The sequence below is a fragment of the Somniosus microcephalus genome, chromosome 13 (assembly GCF_052327205.1).
Source record: "Somniosus microcephalus isolate GS21.2 chromosome 13, FLI_Smic_1.0, whole genome shotgun sequence".
In the NCBI taxonomy this organism is placed as follows: Eukaryota; Metazoa; Chordata; class Chondrichthyes; order Squaliformes; family Somniosidae; genus Somniosus; species Somniosus microcephalus.
In genome coordinates, this window is record NC_140999.1 from 189,758,338 (window position 1) to 189,778,562 (window position 20,225).

The 20,225-nt window shown below is 46.4% G+C and overlaps 1 protein-coding gene across 1 annotated transcript in view; it reads left to right on the forward strand.

The window, feature by feature from the left end:
* The window catches only part of chmp4ba (charged multivesicular body protein 4Ba), a 46,904-nt gene extending 32,221 nt beyond the window's left edge, over nucleotides 1-14,683 (forward strand). Inside the window, exons 2-5 of the mRNA XM_086005854.1 lie at nucleotides 7,113-7,290; nucleotides 10,552-10,666; nucleotides 12,097-12,223; nucleotides 13,541-14,683. Of these exons, the coding sequence (XP_085861980.1) occupies nucleotides 7,113-7,290; nucleotides 10,552-10,666; nucleotides 12,097-12,223; nucleotides 13,541-13,605 (485 nt within the window). The 3' untranslated portion in view covers nucleotides 13,606-14,683. The remainder of the gene's footprint in view (nucleotides 1-7,112; nucleotides 7,291-10,551; nucleotides 10,667-12,096; nucleotides 12,224-13,540) is intronic.
* Nucleotides 14,684-20,225: the final 5,542 nt, after the last annotated feature.

Consider the following 20,225-nt stretch of genomic DNA (forward strand, 5'->3'; position numbering starts at 1 on the left):
AACTGGCTGTTCACCCTCCCCCTTCAGAATGCCCTGCAGCCGCCCCGAGACATCCTTGACCCTTGCACCAGGGAGGCAACATACCATCCTGGAGTCTTGTTTGCGGCTGCAGAAACACCTATCTATTCCCCTTACAATAGAATCCCCTATCACTATAGCTCTCCTGCTCTTTTTCCTCCCATCCTGTGTAGCAGAACCACCCATGGTGCCAGGAAGTTGGCTGCTGCTGCCTTCCCCCGATAAGCCATCTCCCTCAACAATATCCAAAGTGGTATATCTGTTTGAGAGGGGGATGGCCACAGGGGACCCCTGCACTACCTGACTGCACCTACTACTCTGTGTGGCGGTCACCCATTCCCTTCCTGCCTGTGCAGCCTTTACCTGCGGTGTGACCAACTCATTAAACGTGCTATCCACGATGTCCTCAGCATCGCGAATGCTCCAGTGTGTATCCATTCGCAGCTCCAGCGCCGCAATGTGGTCTGCCAGTAGCTGCAGCTGGATACACTTCCCGCACACCTGGTCGTCGGGGACACCGGAAGTGTCCCTGATTTCCCACATAGCGCAGGAGGAGCATGCCACGGGGCCGAGCTGTCCTGCCATGACTTACCCTTTAATTAATTTAAATTAAATCAAATCAATACCACTAATTACACTACAATTAAATGATATACTCAAGGGCCCTTGTTTACTAGCACTCCCCGCTACACAACAGAGACCGTAGAAACTATAACCACAAAAATTAAGACCGTCTAAACTTTATAAACTATTAACCTTAACTGTCAAACTATAAAGTAGTATAAATACCCAATCAGCTGCTTCCTCTTGCCCGCGTCACTTTTTGAATTGTGACGTGGCTCTGGAACGCCACCGCCGGTCTGTGAGATTGGTAAGCCTCTGAGGAAAAAAAAGCCCACGAAACTGAGTTTAAATACTCGCTGTACCTCTGCTCCCGACACCGGCCTCTGAGGAAAAAAGCCCGAATGCTACATCCTGAAGTTACGGTCAGTTTCAGAGGGGTAATGATGGCGAACGCTGACAGTTTCGCCGTCATTATCCACCGAAAAATCTGGGCCTATGTATCAATCCAGCACGCCCCCACAGGGTGTGATTCCTCATAGCGTTGATGAGTAAATCCACTGCCTGCTGTGTACCTAAACCATTCTAGGCCAGAAGGTGCCAGATCTGATCCAACTGGGATTGCTGCCCACACTCACTGGCCAAGCTCGCGTGTTGGGGAAGAAGCCACTCAAGTGAGTGGCACCCATGGAACTGTACCCCAGCCTGATACAGTGCGGGGCCAGCAACACCACTTTAGACACCGCATTATCTCCCCAAGTGTTGAGCAGCGGCGTTCTCCCTGGTGTCCTGGCTAGTATTTATCTCTCAACATCACGGTCAAAGGGAGATGATCTGGTCATTATCACGTTGCTGTTTGTGGGAGCTTGCTGTGCGCAAATTGGCTTCCGCGTATCCTACATTACAACAAGACTACTTTTCTAATTCAAGACTAATTCAAAAGTACTTCATTGGCTGTAAAGTGCTTTGGGACGTCCCAAGGCTGTGAAAGGCGCTGTAGAAATGCGTCTGTTTTCTATGCAGATCTTCAAATGCCGAATTAACACTCATTAGGTTACAGTATGTGTTAAACTGTGGCAAACCCTCTACCCTAATAACAACTATTAATTCTTTCCACATGGGTGAGAACTGTGTGTGTGTGATCATTTGTTTCTGGCTGCGCTGGTTTCTCCCCCCCCCCCCCCTAATATACAAAATGAGTTACCAGTAACCTGGGGGTGACGCTGGCAGCCACTTAATCTTCCATTGTGGAAATATATCATGTTATGGCGGATGTAACTTCTGGAAAACGCATGGGGTAATTTTAACTGTGTGGTGGTGTAAAACTGGTGCTAGCGAATCAGCAGCCCGTTATCTATCCCTGTTTTTATTTCCATTGATGTCAATTGTAAATAACAAAAATCAGGAGAGAAGTAAAACGTGCTGACGATTCGCTAGCACCCGTTTTACACTAGCTCACAGTGAAAATTACCCCCAAGGGGTTTAAAATGCCGTGTGTGTGTGTACACGCATGTCTGTACGTATGTAGAAAAATAACATTATAATTCCATATGCAGCTTTAAAACTACAATTCCCATTGGAATATTGGAATACTTTTTAAGCGAGTCATGAAATGGATATGCAAACACTAAACTTTGCTTTTTAAGAATAATATGAATATTTGAGCTATGTTCTTGAGTGCACAGTCCACTACAAAAACGAACTCTCGCCTTCACCGCATCACGCAATGAAAGCTGACCTTGTGTATTCTGCGGCTGTTGGGGATTCCGAGCTAACTGGCAATGGGGAAGAGACTGTACAATGTAGTGGAAGGCTGCGTTTAAAACCAAACAGCTGGCTCCAAGAGTTGCAGAGCGTTCGATCTACAAAAATGCATTTCATATGGCTTTTATGAACCACTAAAGCTTGGCTCCTGTGGTTTTTGATTTGTAAATAGTGATGCGACTTTAAGCAGTTCTCCTAAGCCTCCACCATGCACACCAGCTGGCTGCAGGCTGTGCTACCGGCGGCAGAATGTGGAGGAAGGGCTGGTGTGGAACTGTGGCAGTAGGCCAGAGTTGGCAGAGGGAGGTATAGAGGGGGACATAGGCCTGGAGGAGGATGCAGAGATAGGGAGAGGAGCGAGGTTGTGAAGGGATTTGTAGACTAGGACCAGGATTTTAAAATCTCTAGTGTGGAATGGGGATGAAAGATGAGCACCTAGTGGGGGGGAAATAGGATGTCGGCAGTAGAATTCTGGATGAGCTGGAGTTGTTGTTGGGGTGGGACTTGGAAGGCCAGTGAGGAGGGCATTGGAAAAGTTGAGTCTGGAGGTGACAACGGCATGGGTGACGGTTTCTGCAGCAGTGAGGGTGACCTAGGTAGAGGCGAGCAATATTTTGGAACTGAAAGCAGGCATTCCCGGTGATGGACTGGATGTGGACTTTCAAGCTCGGCTCAAGTTTGAGCAGGACCCTTGAGATTGCTTACCACTGGGTTGAGTTTGAGCGGCCTTTCAGGAAGGGGGTCGAGGGGGGTGGGGGTAGTGTTCTGGCAGGGCCTGAACAGGTTGGCTTTGGCCTTGCCAATGTTGAAATGCCAGTAGTTGTGTGGCTGATCCATGACCCGATGATTCAGAGAAGTTGAAAGGGAACTGTGCGTGGAGCCTCCATTTTGGAGATGATACCGGAGAGTCCCTCGCAACTAGTGCCAGATGTGAGGATGGTGATGCCAGGGAGCGACCTCAAAGAAGGTGGTTTGTAGTGGAGAGGAGGAGTTCAGGATTTTTCCCCATAAGTTGATTTGGTTGCAGGTGGGAGAGGTGGTAGTTTTTCAGATTTGGTAATGGGCTCTAAATCCCTGGGATCCCTCTGATTTGAGAGTGAAGGTGGGTGTTGCATTATGGAAGCAGCAGGGGTGGAAGAATGGATAAGAACTCCGTAAACAGAGGCAGTAATATGGTGGATGAAGGCCCTTTGGGGTAGGGCATTGTTTTTGGGTGGAGAGCGATTGTGGAGGGTTTGGAGATAAACGTGTGGGAAACAGATAGTGACAGAAACGAGGAATAGGTTGGAAACGTCTGTCAGTCAGAGGCAGCCAGACCATGGTCAGTGCAAAGTCTCGGGGCTGGCCATGCTCTGGGTGGGAGAGTTGATGTCCAATCCAGAGTGGGTATAGGAGAGCTGAGTGATCAGAGGAATTTAGGTGTTAGTCGAAATCACCTGAGGAGGTTTGCTGCTCACTGCAAAGACTGAGCGAGGAAAATGGGGAAGAGGTTTCAATGAGGCAGTGGAGAGCGGTAAACGATGAGGACCTCGACGGGGAGGTGGGAGGGTGGTAAAGGGTGAGGTGCTGGAAGGTGGAGAGGGAGCCGTGGATTAAGTTGCTAATTTGTTTATTGAGACTCTTCCGATATGAGTGGACTATTTTAAAGACTGATATTACACTAATGTAAAGAACTTTCAAAGCTGTCCGCTTGTTGCAAAATATTTTTAAACTACTTCCTTTAATGAAGGGAAGTTTGGAAACCTGACTATAGAACGTTTTGGGTGGGGCAGGGGGAATACATATAATGTAAGGAAATAGCTTTTCCTGATTTAATACAGCGGTTGATGTGTTTTCTCTGCCAGGTGAATGAATTGCACTAATAAGCTATTGCACTGGTAATCGATTCATGGTGTGCTGACTTTATAAAATGGAAGTGCAGAGAAAATGGATCTGAAAATGACTTGCCACTAATAGTTAAACTGGTTTTAAACTAACCTAAATTAACTTCCCTCCGCTCCAGAAATGAGCTGCTCCTTTCAACCAGCGGTCACAGATTTAAGGTAATTGGCAAAAGAACCAGAGGCGAGATGAGAGTGTTTTTACACAGCGAGTTGTTGTGATCTGGAACGCGCTGCCTGAAAGGGCGGTGGAAGCAGATTCAATAGTAACTTTCGAAAGGGAGTTGGATAAGTACTTGAAGGGGGAAAGTTTTTCAGGGCTATGGGGTAAGAGCAGGGGGAGTGGGTCTAATCGGATCGCGCTCTCAGAGCCGGCGCAGGCACGATGGGCCGAATGGCCTCCTTCTGTGCTGTATGATTCTATGAAAGGGATTGCAATCCTAAAAAGGATTTTAAATTCAGACTGTTTCATTAAACGAGCTTAATGAATGGGATAGGGAAATACTGCACGAGGCCTCGGAAGGTTGTATAAAACAGACAGTGACCAAGATTGGAGAGGGAAGTAAATGGCTGTTGTCACAATCTAGGCTTGGTTCAAGCTGGAATGTAAAACGGCGGAGAGCAGTGGTTGGGTGGAAATCTCCGCCTAGGGGTTTGTGTGTGTGTTTTTAAAATATATCTATCTTATTTTGAGCAACAAGTCTCGATTGTTTGTGGACTTGGCAATTTATTGGTGTTTACATCAAGGGCTCCTTTAGCAAGCCACTCTTCAGGCACAGATAAAGCATCCTCTGGTGAGTTGCCATAGCAATTTTGACTTTAGTATTCACAAGCCATGCTGTTTACTGCAAACCGCTGTGTTGTGGCAGTTAGATAGGGGCTGCACAGCTACACTTGGGAGGGTTCAGTTGCTTAAGTGTCCATGTTAAGGCTCCACATGGTAATATTGCAGAAAGACCGAGTTAATCAAATGCAGTATTGAGTATATAGGAATAAAATTATTTTTAGGAATGCTAGTTTCCCAGTGCTCAAGGCTGCACAAAGCAACAGCTCCCATTCCTCTGTTTACTGTGTTCTTATCCAGCACCCTCCCACCCTCCCAACCTTCCACCCTGCCGCTTCCCTCGTTCTCAAATCCGAGATATCCTGGAGGTCAAGAGCACATCCGGCCTGGCTGCCCACTCTCGGATCTGACAAATTATGACCTATCCCATAATCTTCCCACTATAGGGAAAAATCCTGATCTCTCTTTCTCCGATACAAAACCACCTTCTAAAGCGTGACATTAAAGGCGAATTGCGCCAACCTGATTGATTTAATAATCCTAAAATAGTTCAATCAAAGAGTGATGGGTGCGGGGGTTTGCTGGTTCTACCTATAGTGAGCTGCTGGAGTCTCCAGTCCCTTCAATGTGATTAAAGGAGATGGTGCTGCTATCTCTAGAGAGACAGGTCGAGAGAGTTTCTGCGAGGGCAGCTACGGAGAACACTGTCTTTAATGGCAAAAAAACAAGCCTGAAAAAGGGGTAGTAAATACCCGCCATTCATGACGATGAGCCCTGGAGTTTCCTCTGCTTCTGTTTTGATCATCAAATTAATAGCAACTCCTTTGGGAAAAACCTGACAGCAGCGCTACACTTTTTTTGTTTTAATTCCCCATTTTTTCCCCGTCATGTGATCTGCTTTGCTATATATACACTGGCCCGGAATTTGCGGTCAGCGGCGAAGCTAAGGCGTGGCCGCTGGCCCTGAAGAAAGCTGCCCACACAGACCTTGCGATCTCCGTGACGAGAAGTTTGCCTTTTTCGATGCGTAAGTGATCTCCGTGCAGTGCAGTGTAGTGTAGTGGGAATCCCCTAGCGCGAGCTGCTGTGACGTCAACAAGCTGTCTAAGCAGCCAATCGCATTGCAGAATTGTCGCAGACAGCGAACCAGGAAATGAGAACCTACTTTTATCCTGACTTTTTAAAAATGTTAGAGAGCAAAACAGAGATTGGGGCTCTCGCATGGGGATAAGGTAGAACCTGAAATGAATATGAACAAACTTAAAAATTAAATTACATTTTTTTTTTTTTAATAATGGAAAAATTTGACAATTCACAACATTAAAATTTGTTTTTATGGCCAGAAGTTTGTTTAGCAGTCAATACGTTGTTAATTCCCAGTTGCACCTATTCCAACAAGGTCTAACATTTAATGGGGTGTTTAATAACGATATCACCGCGGAAAAGCCCAAGTTTTCATCAGTTTCACTGATTGTCGACTGCGGGTGGGGAGAGAGAGAGAGTCCAGAGTGTAACCAGTGTCAGAGCAGTGAATGAATGACTGACCGCAACTTCAGGATTGCCCCGTTTAGATGCGCACGCACGCTACATCCTGAAGTTGCAGTCAGTTTCAAAGGGGTAATAACAGCGAACGCCGTTAGTTTGCCATCATTAACCATCGCAAATTCCAGCCCGTTATTTAATTTACCTGGATTGGAACCACAAATGATGCTTCCGACTTCTCAAAAGCCCTTATTTTCTACTCTCGCCCTGCTTTCCACTTGTTAAGGAGTCTAATTCTAATACTACACATTCACACAGACAAACAATTACATTGAGGATGAATACTGAATACATCTTTTCTTTTTCTGTGTAATTCCTCCGCCTTCCTATTTCCACTGAGATTTAAATTTTTTATTTTTTTAAACCTCGTAAATCTGAAATAAGCCTTGAATATTGCTGGGAAATGAAGACTAAACTACCGGAGCTCTAACTATAATTTCTGGTATTTTTGGCCTCCAGTCCTAATCGTTTCCCAGAATCGGTTTTACTCGGTTGAATGTATTGGGGAAATCGGTGACGCTGCGTTTCGAAGTTGCTGATTTTGTTTTTCCTCCGTTGTCCAGCTGCGTTGCAAGCCCTGAAGCACAAGAAGAGGTACGAGAAGCAGCTGGCACAGATCGATGGCACGCTGTCCACCATTGAATTCCAGAGAGAAGCCCTGGAGAATGCAAACACCAACACCGAGGTACTCAAGAACATGGGCTTCGCCGCCAAGGCCATGAAAGCTGCTCATGAGAACATGTAAGCGGATCAACACTTTTTTTTGTTACCTTAAGCTGTATAATGGCCGTAGGAATCCACGAGAAAGTCAAATGTGAAGTACCTGCTCCTCGTCCCAGCCCGCACCCCATTGGGAGGGAGGGGGGCAGGGTGCATGGAAATACAACATTTGGTTTGTAGAACACCTAACTTACCATGCCAAAATCTCCTTCTTGGACTCCAGCCTGACCTCTGGATTTCTTGCTTCCTTCCGATTATTTGAAGTCAGAAGTCTGGGCCTTAATGGTCTGGTGGGTTCGGCTTCACCGCTTATGATTATAAACTTTATGCCTCTCCGACTTGGGTTTAGCACCAGCCCAAACTGATGGAGCGAAAGTCTCCTGTCTGCTGGTTGTAAAGTTTGTGAGAGTTTGGGCACTTCAATCCAGCTGCTTGCAGTCTTTGACTGAGGTTGCTCCTAATTCTGGCGTCCTTGCCACAGGTGGCCTGCTTAATGTGGTTGCCACGGGGACACGGCGGCAGGGAAGCCGGATCAGATGGGCTAACCCGTTGCCTGACGCCTGTTGTATTAACTGTGCCCCCGCCCGGTTTCTGCCATCAAATCGGAGCCATTGTTTCAAGGAATGTGGTGGTTTTGTGAGGACTGCAATGCGTGGCCTGTTGGGCACAAGGTCATGGTATCGCGTGTATGTTTCTGCAGCCTTTGCCATTCTTCCTGTAATGAGCTTTCACTAAATAAATAACTCTCTGGGTGGCCACCTGAAATTTTCATTGCTCTTCAAGACTGACAGCTAAGCTCACTTGGGAGTTATACTGCCCAATATGTGAATCTTACAGATCAAAAGATCTTGGAATACTACCGTACCGGTGTTTATGCTCCACACGAGCCCCATCTAACCCTATTGGCATAACCTTCTATTCCTTTCTCCCTCATGTGTTTATCTAGCTTCTCCTCAAATGTATCTCTGCTATTCGCCTCAACCACTCCCTGTGGTAGCGAGTTCCACATTCTCACCACTCTCTGGGTAAAGGGGTTTCTCCTCAATTCCCTATTGGATTTATTAGTGACTCTCTTGTATTTATGGCCCCTGGGCCTGGTCTCCCCCGCAAGTGGAAACATCTTCTCTACGTCTATCCTATCGAACCCTTTTGTACTCTTAAAGACCTCGGCCTTCTCTTTTTTTCTAGAGATAAGATCCCCCAGCCTGTTCAATCTTTCGTGATAGTATAACCTCACCGTTCCGGTATCAGCCTAGTAAAGTTTTGTTTTTTTACACACCTTCTCCAGTGCCTCTCTATCTTTGTAACAGGGAGGCCAGAACTCTGCAGTTCTGGTCAGATGCTGTTTGCTTTCATGTGCTCTCCTTGTACTTAGTACTATTGAGCAGCATTGCTGCAGATGAGGCTTATCTGGCTCTTCCACAGTGAGAGTCGTTTGCTACGCCAGGAGGAACAATAATGGAATCGACTCCTCTTCCTCATTGGGCTGTAGCTCCTCTGACGAATCACGTCACTGGGTCATGTCGTTGGGTAACGGGTTCCTTGAGCCCCTGTTGTTTGTATAAATATTTACTGTTTTGTTGCCCGTCGCCCACTTCCCGCAGGTATTTTTCCCGTCCTATTTTTCCTCCCCTGAAGGCGCTGACTCGTGCTGGGGTATCATTTACACGCACCAATAATGGACGGCCTTCCCTCGGTAGGGAGTGTCGGCGGGCAGTTTTACCGTGGGGCGTATTGCAGCCAAGTCTGATTTTTTTCCCCCCCTCCCGGTCCTTACCTGATGATGCCTGAGCGCGCAGTTTGGCAGAAAGCGTCACCGGGCGACCAAATGATCAGAGATCCATTCCCCGGCCAGGAGTCCGGAGATCAGTTGCAGCACCCTGTGTGCCTGCCCTCTGCCGAAATCAACTGAGACCGTAGGTGGAACCTGGGACCTTCTGATCAGATTGCACAGCCCAGTGTGGCACTAAAGCAGTTACTCACTGGGCCATAAAGTGGCGGGCAGAGGAGCAGCCCTGGTGCCTTTGGTGCTAGGCAAGGGAACAATTCAGCCAGAATCACCAATCCTTTCACTATCCTGTGAGCAGTGTTCCTGATAAGCCGCGCAGTGGTCTTGCGGTTCTGCGCAGGCCGTTCACCGGCTTTTGTATGGGGGGAAAAACCACCCATGCGCGGAGATTTAAATGGGCCGCGCAGCCAGCAAGATTCCCTTTAATTTTTTTTTGGGTGCGCGGCCCCTTCAAAATACCGCACATGCGCGGTTTTCCCCACTGAAAAGCCAGTGAGCCGTCTGCACGGGAGAGCGCCGCAAGGCTGTGCGGCTTAAAGGGAACATCGGCAGCCAGTTAAAGGGCCCACGCACCGGAAAAAAATAAATAAGAGGTAACATTACCTGTGAGTCCTGCAAAACTGCATATATACAGACACAAGGCACATGCACACACGAGGGAGAAAGGAATAGAAGGATATGTTGATGGTGTTCGATGAAGGGTGGATAGAGGCTCGTGTGGAGCATAAACACTGGCATGAAGCTGTTGGGCCAAATGGCCTGTTTCTGCGCTGGAAATACTATGCAATATACCTGTGTACAGTTTCCAGCCGTCTGGAGTAGCAACCCTAGTTAATTTCCCCTTTCCACAGCCCAGGATTGCTGAGAGTAATTGCAGCACCCTAGTACCACCATCAGCTAGCTCCACACCCACCGACGAGCCGATCAGCCCCATAGTTCACCCAAGGTTGAACACTCCCACAACTTGCAAATCCGCTTTTAAATAACTCCTTCATCCCACCTTTCCCCCTCCGCAACCCCGCATGTCCCCTTTAACTTGTGTCTCAGTTGTAAGGTTGGTTGCTACTAAACACTGTGATCATGAGGTGATGCCCGCTGGGCTCAAAACATAGAATCATTGAATGATACAGCACAGAAGGAGGCCATTCGGCCCATTGTGCCGGTGCCGGCTCTTTGAAAGAGCTATCCAATTAGTTCCACTCCTCCTGCCCTTTCCACACAGCCCTGCAAACTTTTCCTTTTCAAGTATTTATCCAATTCCCTTTTGAAAGTTATTATTGAATCTGCTTCCACCGCCCGTTCAGACAGCGCGTTCCAGATCACAACAACTCGCTGCTTAAACAAATGTCTATAGTGAATTTGCAGTACCTGTACCAGTATTCCTAAAGTTACCCAGGCTAGGAAAAAAAAATACGATATTTGGATTGTGCTGTATAAAGTTGAGATGATGCAGTGGGTTCACAATATGTTGGTTTTTTTGTTTTGCTTTTAAGGGACATTGATAAAGTAGATGATCTAATGCAAGACATCACAGAGCAGCAAGAATTGGCACAGGAAATCTCTGACGCAATTTCCAAACCAGTCGGGTTTGGTGAAGATTTCGATGAGGTAAGTGTTAATTCCAACAATGAAGTGATGTAGAACCTGAAGCAGCATTGAAGGGGCTACGGAGCTGCTGTTCCCTGGAATGAGCTGAATAAATCAAATTATGGCCCAGATTTTGCTGCACTGGGGCATCTCGTGGCGTTCCTCCTCCCGACATTTTCTGCGCTCTTCAGCTCCAAATGTTTTTGCGCCGTTACTTGCTGGAAGTGCGAGCTGATAACGGGAAACCTCGGTGAGCGACGAGACTAACAGTCTATCTCCTTAACCCATGAGATTTAAGGATTGAGAAAGAAATGGAGGCATGGCCAGGAAAGGAAATAGGGTGAATTGGAGTCAAATCAGGTACAGAAAGAAATGGAGGGAAAAAAATTGGATTAAAAGAGAGAGAGAAAAGAGACTGAAGGGAAAAATGAGGGAAAAAAATTAAAATTTGAAATTTTTTAAGTCTCTAAGAACAATTTGCCACATGCAGGAATGAGATTGAACACTTCATATTGTTCCCATTCTGGACCAGAGAGGTTGAATGGCATTGCATTCACAATCATCACATCGTTAAAAGTACTTGTGCTGTTAATTCCCAGATTTAACTTCCTGCGGCAGTGGGTAATTAATCTGCAAATACAGCAGGATCTTAAAAAAATATATAACGGGGAGGTTGAGGGCGAGATGCTGGTTGTGTGAAGGAAACTGTGACCAAAGTTCTGGAGATTCACAACTCACGACGTATCTCTTCATCTCCTGAACTTGTTGGCCGATTCACACATTGATAACGGCGTGCGTTGTTGACACACCATTATTTTTTCCTTCAATGCCCTTTTTCCCAGTTTCCCTCCTTTGGTGGAATATTTCATGGAGTAGTTACATCAGCTTCCTTGCTCGAGTACCTGTCCATTCAATTCAGTTCAGTTGCCAGTTGGCGCAAATGGATGTCTTTCTGGAAATGCAGTGAGCACATTGCTGGGTTGTGTGGGAAATAGCCAGGCAAATAACTGGATGTAATTCCTGCTGAGTTTTCAACATAAGAATTAGGAGCAGGAGTAGGCCCTACGGCCCCTCGAGCCTGTTCCGCCATTCAATGAGGTCATGGCTGATCTTCGACCTCAACTCCACATTCCCACCCAATCTCCATATCCCTTCATTCCCTTCCCAATGTATGATTGTGAGGGAAGCATGCTCATGATACAGTAGTTGCATTTTTCTCACTGTACATGAGACCTGGGGGGGTGGGAGGGAGGTGATTCCTTTTTATGCTGATGGTAAAACGAAGAGGAGGATTTTCCTCTCCCACGGCGCCCAACCTAAGTAAAGCGTGCATCGTAGAAAACTAAGCTGCTTCCGAGCTTGCCGCGATGCTCCTTCCTTCTATAAACGTTTGGTTTTGGGTATCTTCAACTTTGTGACGGAATTAAACTGCTGCTTCTGCCTCTCTGTAGGACGAACTCATGGCAGAGTTGGAAGAGTTGGAGCAAGAGGAGCTCGACAAAAACCTACTGGAAATTGGAGGAGCAGAGAATGTGCCGCTTCCCAACGTCCCTTCCACCTCCCTCCCAGCCAAGCCAGGTAGGATAAACCATGTCCTTTTGACAAGATTAGTCCCAACCGGAAAAAAAAAATGCAAAATACAATTTTCTTTAAAAAAAAATGCGCAACTTGCGTTTCTTTGCCCCACTGCGATCAATTTCATCTCTTCCTCCTTCGCTAGAAAGGGTGAGGGGAGGGTGGGGGATAATCAGGACCCTATTCTAGACAGGAGGGGGAAGAGAAGAGGCTGGTCCTCACTGTTGTCCATTCCATATTATGGATGACTGAGAACTCTGCATTTTCTAAACAAAGTGAATATTGACACCACTGTCAGTCAATAAGTTGGAGGTGGAGTGGGACCTATGGCAGGAATTACAGCAGACAGTCTACAGAGTCTATTTAAACAGTCTACGAACTACAGCAAACAGAATGGATCTGGCCCGGGTAAATTGGAATCAAAGATCGGCAGGCAAAACTGTAATCGAACAATGGGCTGCCTTTAAAGAGGAGATGGTTTGGGTGCAGTCGAGGTACATTCCCACGAGGGGGAAAGGTAGGGCAACCAAAGCCAGAGCTCCCTGGATGACAAAAGAGATAGAGAGTAAGATGAAGCAGAAAAAGTATGACACATGTCAGGTTGAGAATACAAGTGAGAACCAGGCTGAATATAGAAAGTTTAGAGGGGAAGTGAAAAAGGAAATAAGAGGGGCAAAGAGAGAGTATGAGAATAGATTGGCAGCTAACATAAAAGAGAATCCGAAAGTCTTCTATAGGCATATAAATAGTAAACGGGTAGTAAGAGGAGGGGTGGGGCTGATTTAGAGACCAACATGGAGACCTATGCATGGAGGCAGAGGGCATGGCTGAGGTACTAAACGAGTACCTTGCATCTGTCTTCACCAAGGAAGAGGATGCTGCCAAAGTCATAGTGAAAGAGAAGGTATCATTCTAGAATCATAGTAATACAGCACAGAAAGAGGCCATTCGGTCCATCGTGCCTGTGCCAGCTCTTTGAAAGAGCTCTCCAATTCGTCTCACTTCCCTCACAGCCCTGCAATTTTTCCCCTTCAAGTATTTATCCAATTCCCTTTTGAAAGTTACTATTGAATCTGCTTCCACCGCCCTTTCAGGCAGCGCATTCCAGATCATTGTTTTTTTTAAAAATCCAGCGACTTAATTCTCCTCATCTCTCATCTGGCTCATCTGTGTCATCTGGGGTCCAGAGAGGGGGTGTTTACCCCTCTGTCTGCCGGTGTCCTCAATTTTTGCCAAATGAGAATTGGAATTGTGAGGGAGCTGTGTGTTAAATGGGGCGAGCTTCCTTTTCACCTCGCCGTTTGTTTTCACTTTTGACAGCCAAGAAGAAGGAAGAGGAAGATGCTGACATGCAGGAACTGGAAGACTGGGCTGCTGCTATGTGAAAATGATGGGCATCTTGTAAAGCACGGACTTTGCCTTATGTCGCAGTTGTGGGTGTTTTGTTATGCAGTGAAGATTGCGAGCAGAGTAAATTTCTGAATGGCCACATGGAATGCATTTTGGGGAGGGGGTGGTGAAGAGGGAAGGGTGTGTGCAATGTGGCATTCCCGTATGCTGTACAGGAGGAGGAGCAGAGAGAGGATAAAAAAAAAACCCTTTGGCACTTTCGTCCCAGCTTTCATTGGATCTTTATTCATGTGGATGACTACAAGCCCATGACGCCCGGTACAGCTCGCGCTCTCTCGAATCAGTGGGGCCCCCATTGCATTGCCATTTGTTATATAAAGTCCTCTGTACATTTAGGAAATAGAGCAGCAGTGACGATTGGTGTTTGCAAGTGACTGAATTCCTGTAGCATGTCCATGGCTGTTCGTATAATTGAGGTGAAGCAACTCTTTGAATATCACGCTTGTAATTAACTTGATTTCCTCTTCCATTTTGATTCATTCTTTAAAAAAAGTTCTTGATCATAGACGGACCATTTAAAAAAAAAAAAAATATCCATTATCTCTGTTTGCCTGCAAGAGGCTCTTTATTTATAAAGCTTATAAATTATTTTCTTTCCCCACAAGATAGCAGCTGTTTAAAAGTGTATTTGAATCAAGTATAGACCAGTCATTTACTGAATCTGATTGCTCACCCAGTGCCTCTGCTGATTAAAACAAAACTTGCATTTTTAATCTTTTTTGATGGGGTGCAATAAGGTAACTTTATTTTTTTAAGTCCTGGGTGTCGGTGAGGGGGAAGGAAGTGAGGCTTGCTTTTACTTTCCTGCTCACTGGGTGCAATTTCAAGACATTTCCTTTTCTATGCCATGTGATTTACACGGAGGCCCATAAGATACTTCTAAATGCTTCTTTCGCTATACACTGTATTCCCCCCTGAACACAGGCTGTACGCAGCACGACGCTGGCACGATGGGACGACTCAATCCTCTACAGAAACAACCTAATCCTACTTAAACCTGCTGTAAATATGTTAAGAGAAAAATAAAAATAAAAGTTCCTTTTAATGTAACAACTTGTCTGTAACCAGAGGTTTGAAAGCTGATGTGGAAATCCCTGCATCGGCGTAACTTGGACCTTGTGGTGCCGTTACATCCTATTGGGGCAGTCGGCAGACGCATGTTTCTCTCTCCCTCTCTTTTTTCTCTCTCCCTCGTGCGCTCTCCCTCGTGCCCTCTCTCTCCTCGTCGCTGGATCAAAATCCTGGAGCTCCCTCCTTACTAGCAGTGTGGGAGTACCTTCACCGCACGGGCTGCAGCGGGCACTTTCTCGAGGGCAATCAGTGGCTCGTCTTCTGCCAATTTAGCCGGTCTCAGGCGTTCAAGGTCCTACAACTTAGTCTCAGGCCCCCGGGTTAAGGCAAGTGTGTGAGTTAGAGTAAGCCCTGGTTGCCGCTCCTGATCGCTACACCATGCCTCTGTTGGAACGTGTGGGCATTGGGAAAGGGCAAGATCATTCTCAGCAGTGATGCCCCTTAGAGTCAAATAGCCTGCCAACACTGGCTGTTCAGGGTCACTCCTGATCCGTGGCCTCTTGGGTGAGATGCCAGAGAGTAGAAGCTTGCCCTCAGCATAAACTGGTATTTTCAGGTGAAAGGGGAAGAAAAACACTTCAGAAAAGATTGGATTCTGCCCAACTCGACATTTTTAAAATACAAAGTATGCTGTAGATTTTTTTAACTTATGCTCCAGTTTTTCTATGTACCCAAAAGCAGCTGCTTTTGTTTCTAACCCACGGCCTTACTAGGAGCACAGCAAGTTGTGCATTGTGTGACCAGTCTTTCAGCAGATCAAAGGTACCGGCAGCACGGCGGGCGTATAGACAGCTCTGGGTGACTGGTTGCTGAGAGGCTTTTGTTGAAGGAAAAATAGAAAACGTATTTTTGATGAATATGCAAAAAGAGTATATACCCCCAAAAAAGAAAGAACTTGCATTTTATATAGCACCTTTCACAACCTCAGAACGCACTTTGCAGCCAATGAAGTACTTTTGAAGTGTAGTCACCGTTGCAATGCGGGTCTTGTTTGAGGAGCTGACCAGATTTGCAGACACCAATAAAATGGGGAGAGCAGGCAGGACGCAGTTGTCAAGTTGTGGAATGATTTAGATCAGTAATGCAATGGGGCAGAAAGTGGCAAATGTATTGCACATTGGGCAAAGAAAATGAATGACCTTGGTAAAGAAAGAGTTCACATTTATATAGCACCTTTCACGTCCTTGGAGCATCCCAAAGCGCTTCCCAGTCACTTTCGTAGGCACGCCAATTTGCACACAAGACCCTATAAGCAGCAAATCCGATAAATGACAATGGTTGAATAATAATGCTCTAATTCGTGCATGGGATCTTTCACTGCCACCTGAATGGGCTGATGATACTTGGTTTAATGTCTCAGCTGAAAGACAGTGACTCCAACTAAGCAATATTGCCCAGTCCTGGGGTGCTCAAAATTATGAGGGGTTTTGATAGAGTAAAAAGGGCGAAACTGTTTCCAGTAGTAGGAGGGTCGGTAACCAGAGGACACCGATTTCAGATAATTGGCAAAAAAAATCCTGGGCGGGGGGGGAGGTAAGTTATTTATTTTATGCCACAAGTTATGATCTGGAATGCACTGCCTGAAAGGGCGGTGGAAACAGATTCAATAGCAACCTTCAAAAGGGAATTGAATAAGTACTTGAAAAGGAGACATTTTCAGGGCTATGGGGAAAGAGCAGGGGGTGTGGAACTAATTGCATAGCTCTTTCAAAGAGCCGGCAGAGGCACGATGGGCCGAATGGCCTCCTTCTGTGCTGCATCATTCTGTGAGTGGGGCTTGTAGCCAGAACCTTGGAGGGGAGTGTTAGCACAGCATCAACACTAACAATGGGCAAAGAACTGAGAGTAACAGCTAGGGTGGTCAATTTTAATAAGACAATGTGGAGAAGCAAATAAAACATTTTAAGATATATTGCCAGAGCAGTGGGATCTAAGCAGGGTACCAGGTTTCAGATTTAACTGGTGAAACCTGACAAAATCCCACCAAATGCAAAATGTAAGTCTGTGTTTGCTATAAACACCATGTAGCTGTCCTCTCGTGTGTCTTTAAGATCAGATCCTCAGTACCAGCATAGACATCCTTGATTGGCATTGTGTAGGTCGGTGTAACATTTGAAATGACTTAAACAGCAGAGTGGAGGTAGGGGAAACCAAATTCAGTGGTACTAAAAAAAAGAAAGACTTGCATTTCTATAGCGCCTTTCATGACCTCAGGATGTCCCAAAGCGATTTACAACTAATGAAGCACTTTTGAAGTGTAGTCACTGTTGTAATGTAATAAAGGCTTAAAATAACATTAACTCTGAGCATAGCAAAACAGCCAGGAGGGGAAAGTACGAGGCTAGAATTTATGCAGAGGCTCCTGTGTACAATTTTGGACATGCATTAGATGCGCTTCTAGGAAGAGCTACAAGTGTAATGAGGATGAGCTGTTGAGAAAGATTACACAAGCTTAAACTCGACAGCGTGGAGAGGAGATGGTTAAGGGATGACCTCATTGTGGAGAAGTGAGTCGAGATGATGAAACCAGATGCCGTGATTGAGGAGGAGGCAGCGCTGCAAATGCGCGTACTCCTTGCTCTCGGGTTCAACTGCAGTTTCTGTAAGCATGCCTTTAACCCCTGCAATCCAGAAGCTGCTCCTCAGTTTTGTTTGGCATTTTGGGACGACCTGAGGTCGTGAAAGATGCTATATAAATGCAAGTCTTTTTTTCCCCAAAGTCATAGAGTTGAGAGGGCCTTGGGTTCGATCCCGGCTCTGTGCTGAGCTAGCTGATCACAGTTAAGGTGCGTGGGCTGCGCAGTAATCTGAAAGGTCCCGCGCAGGCCGCTCACCGGCTTTTACATTGTAAATACCGCACACGCACAGAAATTTAAAGGGACCGCGCATTAAAAGAAACGGGCCGCGCAGAGCAAAGCACAGCTTACAGGGAACTCTGGGCGGTGCAAGTACAGGAATCTCGTTTAAACAACACCTAAATATCCGGAATTCTCTATTAACCGGCAAAATTCATACTCCGAAAACACCTCAATAACTGGAAATGTTGCCGAGTCCGAATCTCACGCGGTGGGCAAGTTAGTCAGTGGGGGTAGTTCTACAAACTGCTAATACTCGGCCTCTTGGTGCTTTCGGAAGTATAATTACTGTATACTGCACATTTCTTGATTTTTTTTATTTTTGCTTGTTAAAAATAGCCTCGGTATAGGGGTAAGCCATTTAGGACTGAAATGAGGAGGAATTTCTTCACCCAGAGAGTGGTGAACCTGTGGAATTCTCTGCCACAGAGGGCGGTGGAGGCCAGTTCATTAAATATATTCAAGAAAGAGTTGGATATATTTCTTGAGGCTAAAGGGATCAAGAGATATGGGGAGAAGGCAGGGACAGGGTACTGAATTTGGATGATCAGCCATGATCTCATTGAATGGCGGAGCAGGCTCGAAGGGCCGAATGGCCTACTCCTGCTCCTATCTTCTATGTTTCTATGTAGATAACCCTCTCCATCATCCGGAATTTTAATCAACCGGCACCATCCTGGTCCCGTCGGAGCCGGATACCAAAGAGTTTCCTGTAACTATAGTACAATGACGCCCCAAGATAACTGGTACAATTTTGCCCAGGGCAGGCTGAAGGCACTGGAGGGGAAAGCTAGCTGATGGATTTGTACCAACACCTCGAAAATAGTCTCCATTTGAGAATATATCTCTACATATTGCATCTGTGTCGCCTTGCCTGTGATTTTAATTAACACCAGCGTGTTAGACATACAGTAATCTTTCCCTGTGAGCTCTGCATCTATCAATAGCAGTGTCGCAGAGCTGTTGAAGCTAATTATTTATTCAAGGACATTGCAATGATTTCTAGAAATTCCTCCCAGCTTGAAAGCAAAAGGTAATCGAGAGCGTGTTTCTCTCGGGAGCAATTTATTGTGGCTAAGTGTGAGGTTATACATTTTGGGGGGAAAATAACAAGGAATGGCAGTTTATACTAAATAGAAAAGAACTTGCATTTATATAGCGCCTTTCACGACCTCTGGGCGTCCCAAAGCGCTTTACAGACGGTGAAGTAAAGCTAATGGGAAGGCAGTGAAGGGTGTGGAAGTGTAGGGAGACCTGAGGGTTCAAACACACAATTTTCTGAAAGTGCTATAAAAAAGGAACATTTGAATAGACATGGAGTACAAGAGCAAAGAAGCAATGAAGCATTTATGCAAAACATTGATTATGCCACAGCTCATGTACTAAGTGCAGTTTCGGTCATCTCATTATAGAAAGGATGTTAGTGCACTGTAAATTCAGCAGGTTGAAGCCGGGGGTGGGAGAGACTTGAGATGCTGGGATTGTCTCTACTGGCGCAGAGAAAGGCTCAGGAGATTTAATAAAAGTTTTCAAAATTCTGAAGAGCTTTGATATAGTGAACAGGGAAAAGACTATTTCCTCTGGTTGGGGACACATCATATTTTAAGTTGTGATCTGCAATCGGTTGTTAAGAGGTGCAGAGATCAACCCAGTGACAGGACTCTGATGGTTCAGTGTGTGCATCTCTGGTCTGTGCTGCTATCAGCCTGGGGTGGTGGGCTGTTACGATTGGCCTCCTGGATTAGCAAGGGAGGAAGTCAGGGTTCCTGCTTCTGATGCCGATGCAGCAACCCCCTGCTGAATGGGAGTGTGTCAGGTGAGGATAGAATGGGACTCAGCTGTGAGGCCCTAGTAGTCAAATAGTTTTTGCCAACACGGTCTGTGAAAACGAACACATGGTGGGTGAGCACTTGGAAGGTATTCAGCAATGGTTGAATACTGGGCAAGGAATTGACCCTGAGGAGAGTGGAGAAAATTCTGGGAATGACTCCCCTGGTTGGAATGACTCTCCCCTGGTTGGAATGACTTTCCCCTGGTTGGAATGACTTTCCCCTGGTTGGAATGACCCTCCCCTGGTTGGAATGACCCTCCCCTGGTTGGAATGACCCTCCCCTGGCTGGAATGACCCTCCCCGGAGCTACGAATGGATACATACTGGAGCGTTCGCGATGCTGAGGACATCGTGGATATCACGTTTAATGAGCTGGTCACACTGCAGGTAAAGGCTGCACAGGCAGGAAGGGAATGGGTGGCCACCAGGCAGAGTAGTGGGCACAGGCAGGTAGTGCAGGGGTCCCCTGTGGACATCCCCCTCAAACAGATATACCACTTTGCATATTGTTGAGGGGAATGGCTTATCGGAGGAAGGCAGCAGCAGCCAACTTCCTGGCACCATGGGTGGCTCTGCTGCACAGGACGGGAGGAAAAATAGCGGGAGAGCTGTAGTAATAGGGGATTCTATTGTAAGGGGAATAGATTGGCGTTTCTGTGGCCGCAAACGAGACTCCAGGATGGTGTGTTGCCTCCCTGGTGCAAGGGTCAAGGATGTCTCGGAGCGGCTGCAGGGCACTCTGGAGGGGGAGGGTGCACAGCCAGTTGTCGTGGTGCATATAGGTACCAACGATATAGGTAAAAACCGGGATGAGGTCCTAAAAGCTGAATATCGGGAG